Consider the following 11,772-nt stretch of genomic DNA (forward strand, 5'->3'; position numbering starts at 1 on the left):
GCCAACTTCGATTCACGTAATATCGCAAATATGCTCGGAAAACCGAGTGTACGAGGCTTTGCTTTATGCCTTGCTTGTTATGTGATCGGACGCTGGTGATGATCACGTTTGAAACAGCCGCTTAAGAAAGCTCTACCATCATCATTTACCCTGGCTTTGTATGTAGAGATTTTTTTACTATAACGTTTAATTTTTATTTTGCGAGTATGTTTTATTATTGCATCGTTTGTTTATTTTTAATAAAACTTACAAATATTATTCCACAGTAGTGCAAAATTACAGAACTATTCATCATCAGCATGGTCCAATGCAACGCTAAAAGCGAAGCTGCGTAATCGCCTGTGTAATCGCGGTGCTGTGTGGATTAAAATTAACTTGGATCTTAATTCGTGCGTGATAATTTTGCAAAATACTCTGAAGTATATGGATTTTGCTCATAGCAAAGTATTCGCTCTGCTCTTCAGTGTGGCAGAGTTTGAAGTGTGGTCAACGTTTGGCTAGGATGCAAGAACAGAATTCATCGTCTGCTCGCAGTTGTAGTACGTTCGCTCGGGCAGGTCAACGGTTAAATTGAACACCTTGTGCCGTTTCCTTCTTCTAAGAATCCGGTTACGTCATGCAGAAAATGTATCACCACGGTAATTATTCTTTGCATCTGCTCAGTGAACGCTAAACGAATGTTGCATCTGTCGCAACGAAACTTGCTTCGGATCTGGGCGCCAGCCCTCGAATGATCAAAGTCGCGGTTCATTTGGTTATCTTTTTTCTCTTTTGCTCACCCTGTGTGCAGAACGAAGCCGAACGCACTGCCCTGGCCTGTACTGCGGTCGCATCAGATTCGACAATGGCTCCTACAGCGACTGTGGGGTGAGAGTCCGTCGTGCTCTGCGCATGCATGGTTTTGATCGTTCAACTCGTTGCACGTATTGTGTGCGTCTTAAGAACATGCGTGAGTTTGGTTACGCGCGCGGCTTTTCGGTCGTACATTTTACTGACATGATCTGTCGTAGTCCACTAACTGGCACACGTTGAGATTGTGGGTGGGCGGTGCGCGAATCGCTAAACAGAAGAGTTTTGAGCGGAAGGTGAAAACGGTGGTCGTAAACCTTGTCGTATTTTCGGATAGATTAAGCCAGTGAGAAATGGCGAAATTAGTTCCATAGTGACACGAAAACTCAAGACCTAACTGTTTCTAATGTAACTTGGCATGGACAACCAGCGAATTTTTTAGCCAAGATGCATCAGGTGTATGACAACGCATTCACTAGTATTGCAGGAGCATGCAGCACCAAGAATGCGTTGACAAGATTAACCACACATAGCTTCTTCTGTTCAATTCCGTTGAACTGTTTGACACCCTTAATTTATTATTATTATTGTTCTTTATTTAGATGCTGTGACTCAATCCTTAAATAAAAAAAAGGAGAAAAAGGGCCTAAAAGGTGATGTAATAGTCTTACTTTGCCATTGAGGGAGCGCTTCGAAACAGCGACTGCATTCGCCATCCATGCTGTCCAAGCACGTGAAGGCTGCAGCTGAGAGAGCGAGACTAGCAGCAATGGTTTTATATGCTGTAGCACACAAAAACAACGGCTCTTCAGCATTAGCACTGATGGGGGGACAACTAACGCCCCTGTGCAGGCCCAGAGTATTCCGAAACCGTGTATCCCATTTTTCCTCTCCGCCATACTAGCGTTGTCAGCGAACCGCTACCTTCTCCTCTCTGTCTGCACTGCGGTTGTCCCTGTGCCTGATTCGGCTGCAAATGGGGCTTTGCTTCCGCTGTCTCAATTCCCGGTTGGCGGTGAGGACATTGTCTCTGCGGGTGTTTGAAAAGCACGGTTGAGGAGCATGGCTGCTGTGAACGCCCAGTGCTCCTTGAAGTTGCCGAACGAGCCTAGTGATGCCATTGCATCAAAAGCCAACCGAAATGACTCTCCTTGATCACACCAGGTGGCGCCTCTGCCTTTCCTTTCTGCAGGCTTGCCCCCGAGGCTTCCGGGTGTCGCAGGAAAGCAAGATGTGCGTCCCGTGCGCCGACCTGCCCCAGTTCTACGACTGGCTCTACCTGGGCTTCATGGCGCTGCTGCTGCTGGTGGTCGAGTGGTACATCATCGACAAGACCATGCGTCGAAGAAGGTCGGCCACCAACCCGTTTTTTTGACACTTCGAGTGGCACCGAATTTGTAGCACTAATGGGAATTGATTTTTTTTTTTTTTTTCATTCATGGCTGAGCATAAAAACATTCAGCATTCCTGCTTTGCACCCTGCATCAGAGTTTGACTGCTGATTGTGAAAATATGGGGTTAAATTGATTCTCCTTTGTAAAGTTTGTACCGATTCTCCTTTGTAAAGTTTGTACCGAATATGAACTCATACAGAGGGAGAAGGCACACCACGCAGCACTTTGTGATGTCTCCTCTCTTCTGTTTGTGTTGTATGCGCTGTGAATTTTTCAAGGTTGTCACACCAGCCTGCCAAGGAATTTTTACTCGTCTCTTTTGTGATTGTTCTATTACAGTAGAAGTACTATATAATTCAAAGCTTGTTCTATTACGGCAGAAGTACTATATAATTCAAAGCTCAGAGGCTCACAGCAAGTGCTTTATATCTGAGGTGTGAAAAAAAGCTTCTTGTAAAACCATTGAAAAAAGTGTGCGTCATTTGATTTGCACCGTGTAGCCCCCAGGTAAATTTGCAATTCACTTAACTATACCTTCTTTCCGCTGTGAAGGTTCTGGTTGAGTGCAACTTGATTGGGTTCTATCTTTGCCTGTAGTCGGCTGATTATATTTGTAGACAAGTCACTTTTCCTGTCAATACGATTATGGCTTTGAAGGTTTGTTAATTTTTGTTTCCCTGGCCGAAGGAAAGGAGAATTTCACTTTGGAAGATGCTAACATGTGAACCTGGCAATAGCAGTTACAACATTCACAAGATTGGCCACGTATGTGTTTGCTTTCCTGGAAGCGGCGTCAAATGATGATAGTGTTTACGTTGCCCCTGTAGGTCGTTACCGTAGTGTAGCAAGCAACCCAGTAACCCACCACTGCCAACACTGCAGCTTCACCCCGGAGGTGCTGGCGCTGCACGCGTGCGCCCTGTTCGAAACGGTGCTGGCGGCGGTGGCCACGCTGCTGTCGACACCGCCCGTGGGCCAGGTGCTACTCCACACCTGCCGGGTGCAGCGCCTCTCCGACTGGTACACCCTCCTGCACAACCCCACGCCCGGCTACACCCGCACCCTGCACTGCACCCAGGAGGCCGTCTACCCGCTGTGAGCGTTCTCTCTCTGCCTGCTCTCTCTCTCTCTCTGTGTAAGCAACCACGGCGACCACCACGTCAGCAGTGCTAATCTGGATGACTTTTGTCCATGGAGGCTGGTTTAGGTGGCTGGGGATTGCTTCAGTTGTGTCTGTTTCAGTGCTGATTGTGACAGTCAATAGTAGCAGTTAAAAACAGCGCGGAAGACGGGACTAAAAAAAGGAACAGACGACACAGCGCCTCTGTTGTCTGTTCCTTCCTTAGTGCCATCTTCCTTGCTCTTTTTAAGTGCTAACACAAACCCACAAGCCCTTCAGTACACCCTTTTGCAGTGAATAGTGGTCATATTGCATCTCAGGTGAAGGGTCAGTGTTGTCAAGATAGTGAGGATAGTTGTGCCTACTGTCAGCTGGTGTAATTGATGTCCTTTGTGAACCCAAAAGGGGTAGCTTTCCTCACTGCCTACATGTCATCAGGGGTGAAAGGTTATTCAGAGTTGCGTCTGCTATGGAGCACTGGGACTAACAGCATTGAAAGCTTCTACTACTGGGCGTAACATGTACTGGACCTGTCATCAAGCAGAGATGGTGAACTCTTTCGTTGCCACGGGAAATTGGCCGATTTTGAGGGGTCGAACAAAACATTTTTTCTGTGCTTTACATATTGGTTAGGCACACATTGCCGTGTCATAAAATGGAGATGATTCCACGTGCTTTCCAATGAAACCAGTTTTGATAATGTTTTCATGAATAATGATTGTGAAAAACAATTATCAAATTCTGAATTTTTGTCCAGCCTTTAGAAGAAAATAAAAAATAGGAAGTTGTGTATAATAAACCACTGGTAATAGAAAAAATTTAAAATGCATATTTTGTAGGTAAACATTTTGAAGACTTGAAAAAGAAAATGTTAGCCAGCATGGTGCCCGTGCCTTGTGGTGAAGCCGAACCTCTATTTCAAATTTTGCTATTTTGGATGGTTCTCTGGAAGAGATCTGGTGGTTTGACATTATTAAAGGCCCCAATTAGTCCCCAGGTGGTGTAAAAAAACCTTGTCAATGATTATCACCAGCACAATATTGAAGGCATGCATGCAAGCGATGCGAAGGAACCAGCTTGGAGTTGAAAACCAAACTCGGTAGTGGATGCTTGTTGACGTTCAGATCATCACTTATCAGTCAGAACTTTTATTTGCGGTTTATTATCATGTTCTGACTCACTATGGTAGCCCCGCTTGCAGGAATAAGGTCCAATGTGCTAGGTCCAATCATACTTCCAGTAATGTTGAAATCATCGCTTGTGGTCCGAAGCAGTGATGCCATTTGCACCACACACACAGTCGAAGACCCCCAGTTTGCTGATTTCTCTGGAAGTGGTTACAAGTCCAGAAAAGTGCTGCTCTCCCACTCAAGCAACGCATTGTTCTGAAGCCAGTCTGTTCATTTGTCTGGGTTGGTTTCGACTGCATGTAGTTGTCGATGTATAGCTAAATGCGACCACCAGTAGGGCTTCTTGGGCACACCACAAGGCTGTCATCTTTCTCCCCCCCTGTTGTGCAGGTTCTCAATGATCTTTGTGTTCTACGGGCTGTGCCTGTCCTCGTTACTTCTGCTGAGGCCGCTGCTGGTGTACAAGGTGTTCTCAGGGCAGGGCAAGAAGTCCGTCTTCCTCACCATGTACGCCATCCCTGCCCTGGCCCTGGTACATGCCACCATGGGCGGACTTCTCTGTGAGTGGCTGGCCTGGGGGCAGGGAAGGGGGTTGTTGGGCTGCGTCTCTTTGAAAACCCTGGGTTGGTCGTATACTTGACAAAACGTTGCGGAAGAAGAAAGGAAGCCTGCACACAATGCTGTTCATACGTATTTCTACGTACAGTAAAACCTCGTTACAAGAGACACTCAAGGGAACCAAGAAACGTGTCTCTTGTAACCAAGGTCTCTTGTATGCAATGTTGCCAACATGGCGAACATAGGAGAACCAACCAAACCGCTTTCATTCAAATGTCTCTTATAACCAAGTGCCTCTTGTAACAGTGTCTCTTGTAACGAGGTTTTACTGTACTTTCAAAGTTTGGCAGTCACTTTGGGTGAAATTAATTCCCACACCACACTTGCACCAGGGCTTGAATGGCTTTTATTCATTGCTGATCAGCAGGAAGTTGCGGGTTCGATTGCCAAGCATGCGGAGTGCACAGATAGTTGGCGTTCAGTGTAGAACCACCATGCATTGAATGTTTGTGATCACAAAAGATGCCCTGTTCGTTTAGATCAATTTTTGTAACCGCCTAGTGCGCTGCAGCCATAGCCGAAATGCATCTTGAGTGGGTTAAGCTTTGAATTTTTTTGTAATAATAATTTCACTGCGAGAAGTTGTTCGCAAGACGTTTCGTGGGATTTCGCATTTTGTGCAACTGTGCCAAAAACATCATCTGTAGAACAGTGTTGTACCCTGCAGCTCTAATTGCGATGCTCGTATTGTAAAAATGAAAGAGAAAAAGTGCATCTCGTTTGGCTGCTAGAAGCAGGCTACTGTAACCATGCGCAGTTTCATTATTAAGCTGGGTAAATGCAAACCAGCGAGGCGTATCAGAAGAAACGAGAAAAAAATACCACCAGCAGTATGTCGTTGCTGAAAACAACTGTAACTTTCATTTAGTATGTGTAATGTAAAACAGATTTATTAAGTTAGAAATAATCTGTACTGTGCAAAGTTTGGTCATTAGAAATGTCAGTGATCACAGTGCAAAAAGGAATGCTGCATCCAGCTCCAGTGGCACAAAAAGCGGCACACAACTTTTGCCGTACCTGTCACAATGCACGTTAATGGCATTTGCCAAGAATTTTGTTCTTGTGTATCCTTAAAGAAACAGGGCATCTATCAAAGCTTCTGTGTGGCACTACACAGCCAATGGAGCAACCAGTGCGAATTGTATGTACCGGGTGGGTGCATTGAAGCTCAAACTGTGTGCAAGACAGCCCCCGCCCAAATGGGAAATGCTTGTGTGGGCGTTTTAAAAAACCTTGTTCATCTGCACCATCTGTGGGATGAGAGGGGTTAATTAACTACATCCTGGCATGCCAGTACAGGCATGAAGGTGTGTTGCTACATTGCTGAAACGCTGGCTGGCTGGCTGGCAGCGGTAGGCTACAGCATCACCCAAAATCCTCTAAGAGTTCGTGGCATCCCAGAGACAGGTTTGACTCGTTTGCAAAGGGACGACAGGCTCTAAAGGACCAGGACGAACCAGGGGATTCATTGGCCGAGTGGTACAGTGCATATCGGTCACCACAACTAGGCCAAGAACTGCACTGGTATTATATCAGCTCATTGGCTTCAGTGAGCTAGTGAGAAGTAAGGGTACACTGTCCTCAGGTCATTGCAAAATAATTTTGTTGTTTTGAATTATCGTTAAAGCATCATGTTCTTGTGTCGGTTACCATTTATGAAACTAATTTCAACGTGTAATTCAGAGTTTTAAACTGCCATCAATATTCGGTCTTTACTTTGCTTTGTTCGCACTTTTCTGCCCACTTTTCTAACCAGTTTTGCTTGGAGCTTGCAACTGGCTTACATTATCTAAGCAATGTTTGTAGCTGTCTTATAGCTTACATACTTGAGTGGTGTGAAAGCTGCGGTAAGAAGCTGTGTTGCAGGAAGTTCCCTGCTCTGCATATCTGCTTTAGACAGGCACCCTACGTTGGGCTGCCTTATCGAATGTGAAGCTCTGAGTCAGTGCTCACATTTTTATTCAGCACTAGATTTCTTTGCTGCTCAATTAAGAAGGACTCACCTGTTAACATTCCTATGGCACTTATTACTTCATGGCCCGCTGGCTTATCGTGCACGAATGCGAAAAGTTATGAAAGTACATACATATGCGCATAACAGCCTAGTTTGCTTACTGTATTTTCACGCGTATAACCCGCTGCTGCATATAATCCGCACCCCGACTTTCAGCCCGCCAGAAAAGGGAAAAAAAAAATCCCCGCGTATTGCCCACACATTCGACGCAGGAAAGACTGCACCAAAGCTACTGCTCAAGCAACACATCGCATACTACCTGTAGACAGAAAAAGCGCATATTTAGCAAGCGGAATACACTGACTGCAAGGCAAAATTCACAAGTCACTCAGCGTCATTGCCCTCGCTAGAGCTATCACTTGAGCCGCAGTCCTCGTTGTATACAAGGTCATTCATCTTCACGGCCCAACGCGCAGTGCCGTGAAGCTGCACCAAAAGAAAAACCCCGCGTATTATCCCGACCCCTACTTTGCCACTGAAATTTTCGCATTTTTTGCTCCTTGTTATACACGCGAAAATACAGCATTTATTTTAAACATATGCCACTTCTGTACTGAAATAAAAAATAAAACTCGCAATGGAAGACCGCTAGCACCATCTACTGAAAACTAGAGAAACTCAAACGCATTTCTTGTTTATTTTTTATTTCAGTAAAGATGGGCTTTATTCCTAAAAGAAACAGACTAGGCCGTTAAGAACTTATAAATGGATTTGTAAAACTTATAGCATTGGCACACGGTGCTGTTTAAGTGCACAGGTCATAAGTTAAAAAGTCCCATATGAATGTGATTAGGTGAATCCCCCTTAAGGAATTGGCGTGAACGCGCCTCAATAAAAAAATTCTGCACAGGACTGGACACGGTTTGCTTGATGTGTTCATTTCTGCATTTCGGTTCTGTACGGCCTGCACCTTGTGCCGCATTATTAAAGATTCGTTTGAGTATTTGCAATGCTATTTACCACCGGCTGCTGCTTGCATTCCAGATTACTCCTTTCCTTACATCGTCATCATTCTGTCCATCGTGTCCATGGCCTCCCACTTTGCCTTCCGGCTGGATCAGGTAAGCCCACCCTCACTCCCTACAACTGAACAATATTGGGCTCCTGGTTGAGTGTGTGCGTACATAAACTTGTGTGGGCTAACCTTGTAAGTGCAGTGTGCGTGCCAACTTTTTGAGAGAGCTTTCATCAAGAGCTTGGGAAATAAAGAGAGCGTCATGCTTGTTTTAGGCTGGGTGTAGTCTACACACCCTAGTGGCCACGCCCATCCAAAGATGGCATCACTCACTGGAGAGCTAGGACGTTTTAGGACCATGGGCTTGTCCCAAATGTGCTTTACGGGCTACCAAAGCTCTGATAGAGTACCTGCAACACACAGGTCTAGATCAGTCGCTGTGAATAACTCGCCGTATATGTACGCATCAACTTCGTGAACATCATCGCCATCATCTTCATCACGTCATCAACTGGCGTAGCAAGTTAGGCATTTTAGCCCAGCTAACATCGCCAGACTTCATTAAAGATCTCTCTCTCTCTCTCTCTCTCTCTCTGTGCACAGCTTCTGCAATCATTTTCTTTGTCTTTCAAGCGCAAGTCGCATGCAAAGTGACCTTTGCGGTGCACTGGTCACCTTTTAGCACACAGTGCGTAGCAGTCCCAAAGATTGGAAGCAGGTTGTAAATACGTGCATGTGCTGCTATACACGCACATGCGCATCCACAAAGGTAGACCGAGATAAGAGGCACGTTCATTCGAATTGCTGTAAATCACATATTTTAACAGCAGATCTGTTTAAGCTCTTGGTTGCGCCATTCATAAGTAGAAAAAATACCAAGGAAATCCCGAGCTCACATGACCTTTCGTCTCTTGATGTTCTTGGTAACATGGCATGCACCCATGTGGGGGATTGGCCAGGAATTGGGCGTAAGGAGGGTTAATGCGCCTGCTACACAAAACTGTAAATTAAAAACTTAAGCACTTGAATGAAGAAAGAACGTATAATCACAAGCGAGAGTTGGTTGTGCCGTCAATGACCAGAAACGCACACACCACCTGTCGTCTGCTCCTGATGTCACATGCCACACTAATAATGGCAAGACTGCCCTAGTTGTTACCGCCGCCAAGTGGATCTCTCTGTTTAAAATGTGAGTGGCTCAGCCTGATGGTAGCTGTCTGGGCTTCTTCTTCCTTGCGGCTTTTCTACGTGCAGTTTCGTTTTTGAAAAAGCTCCTTCAACGAAGAAATGCCTCTTGTGAAAATTGGCAGCGGCAGAACTTTCTCTAACGCTGTGCCACGCACATGGGGCGACCAAAGAAGATCCGGACACCCCAGGAAGAGGCGGCGTATCAGGAAGCATGTCACGTTGCGAGACGAGAATGTAATCAGCGACAACAGGCTGAGGACCCTGAACGGGTGTGTGCAAGTGTGTGTTTGAGCTAGCAACGTCGCTGACAAACCGACCCCACCTACCGAGTCATGGAGAACTTTCAGCGTCAGGGCCATTGGTCACTTGGCGGCGCGAACGGCCGCTTTCAGGGAGAATTCCTAGCCGTCAAATCCGGGCATAGCTACCGCGTCTGTGACAGGCTTTGGTTCGACGTGAACCTGTTTACATCGCTCCTTGCGGAAGGCTGAGCTGAAGGAGGTGGCCTTGCAAGTTTCACGCGAAGCTTCGCGTTCGTTGAGAATCATGAAGTGATGAAAGTGTGCAAGATGTGGGGGGCTTGCTAGTGAAAGGCAATTTGCTCCAGTTCTGTACGACAAATGGCTTCGGGTACCCTCCCAAGCCTGCTTCTAAACCGCGTCTGAACGAGGTCACACAGAATAGATGGTTATGAGTGACAAAATGGCGCTTGTCGAGTTTAGCATATTGAGGGAAACATAGCTCTGCTGTGATATCAGGCTTGCGCCGTCGTGCAAGCTGGCTTAGATTTTTTTGTTCACATTATCAAAAGTTTGAACCGACTTTTCTGGCGATGTGGAGCTCACTGTAAATCAGCATTTTGCTGATTTCCTATGTGGTGTAATCTTTGTATCCGAGTCGGTTGTGGAATAGATACCCACTGGTAAGTTCCTGTGTTTTCCCGGTATTTTTATTGTGACAGATTGGTCCCATCGCCGTCCCTTTAGCTTTAAGCTTTAGATAGCAATGTTTTAGCGGATGTTGCATTTCTGCTTCGCTGCCCTTGTGGAAAAAGTATCGGTGGTGTTTGGCTGCGCCAGTCTGACTGCTCTTGCCCTCCCCCTCCTCCTCCTCCTCCTCCCAGTCCATGTGCTCCCTGTTCTCCCAGACGATCAAGGAGTCGCGCAACCTGACGATCCTCATCGGCCACTGGTTCCTGCACGCCTACGGCATCATCGCCATCACCCAGCTGCGGGACCCAGCCTTCCACTGGGCGCTCCTGGCGGTCGTCCCCTTCCCCTCGCTCTTCTACATCCTCACCTCAAAGTTCACAGACCCCAGCAAGCTACACGTGGAGTGAAGTGCGCACTCGCGGAGAGGGGAGAGATTCCTCCTCGGCATTCTCTCTCTTCCCCAATGCCCCTGCTGGCGCATTCTCGGTCGCACGGTCCGTGCCGCGATGTAGCTTGCTCTGGATCTGGCGAGCACCACAAGATGCGCAGATATCATGCATGGCGAGGACAGCTCACACAAAGCCGTTCAGCCTAGACCCGGCTGCTTTTTTTCTTCGTGATTTTTTTGTGCGATTCCTGCCAACGTGCTATATAAAATGAGTGTTCGGTATATGTGAAGGTACCTCTTGAGTGTAGTACGTGTATGATTGAATCGCGATTTTGCAAAGTTGGCAAGAATTGAAATTGGGAGTTTTTTTTTAAATAGAAACTAACTGCAACTTTCACTGTTTGCAATCATTCAAGAAGAAATTGTTCATAAAATCGGTAAATTTTGTAGATAGGGTTGTGTAAAGGTTATTTTAGGTGTATGAGAACAGTGTTTCGCACCCGCGAATATGTCTTAAATTGTCTTCTTCTATATTTGCAAGAGTAGTGGGGGACGTCATTGGGAAGGTTCTGGCATGTGACAGGTCCTGTCAAAGCAGTTTGTTCTTTCTCGAGAAGTGCACTGGTTTCATGCATGTCTCCCCTTTTTTGCCAACTCTTGTGTCATGCGAAAAAACAAAAAAGCCAGCCTAGCGCAATTGTTGCGCGAGGGAAGGTCGGCACGATTTTCAAACTGTTCGGCATAAGAAAAAAGAGGCATTGATATATTGTGAGAAAATTGTGTTTATTGATGGCTTTGTGGACACCCATTTCGGCGCGACTGTATAAGGTTTATCAGGATCTTTGGGGGAATCCTCCTTAGTTGCAAAGTCTGTCACAGGTTTTGCAGGTTCTCTCTCTGCTTTTGTAAGAAAATAATGTGGTAAAAAATTCTGTGAGCATTCTTTTCTTTTAAGTATCCGTGTATATACTCTGTATAGCAAAATGTTTTTCTTTAAGTTTTAGTAACAAAGCTCTGGGTTTTTTTTAGAGGGAGTTTATATTGATAGGTGCTTTTATTACGAACTGTAATAAACATAGGATCTCGATAGGCATGGAGTGAGGTTGATGTAAATATATTTTGTGTGTTTGGTTCTCGCGGTGCGGACTGTATGTATGGACGTGTAAAATAAAGAAATCGTACCCCCCGTGTGTCTCAACTAAGAGTGGCCTCTGGTTTTCTTCTGTTTTAGAATGGTTACTCGC

General features: G+C 45.9%; 1 protein-coding gene across 1 annotated transcript; it reads left to right on the top strand.

Moving 5' to 3' along the window:
- The first annotated feature begins 342 nt into the window (after window positions 1-342).
- Window positions 343-11,730, top strand: LOC144150101 (JNK1/MAPK8-associated membrane protein). The gene is made up of 7 exons (XM_077681914.1): window positions 343-638; window positions 791-867; window positions 1,982-2,139; window positions 3,066-3,278; window positions 4,824-4,993; window positions 8,050-8,126; window positions 10,332-11,730. Exons 1-7 carry the CDS (start codon window positions 617-619, stop codon window positions 10,545-10,547), a joined length of 933 nt encoding a protein of 310 aa, XP_077538040.1. The 5' UTR covers window positions 343-616; the 3' UTR covers window positions 10,548-11,730.
- The last annotated feature ends 42 nt before the right edge of the window (window positions 11,731-11,772 follow it).

Source organism: Haemaphysalis longicornis, unplaced genomic scaffold (genome assembly GCF_048455015.1).
Source record: "Haemaphysalis longicornis isolate Haplotype H1 unplaced genomic scaffold, Haemaphysalis longicornis Haplotype H1 scaffold_8, whole genome shotgun sequence".
NCBI lineage: Eukaryota > Metazoa > Arthropoda > Arachnida > Ixodida > Ixodidae > Haemaphysalis > Haemaphysalis longicornis.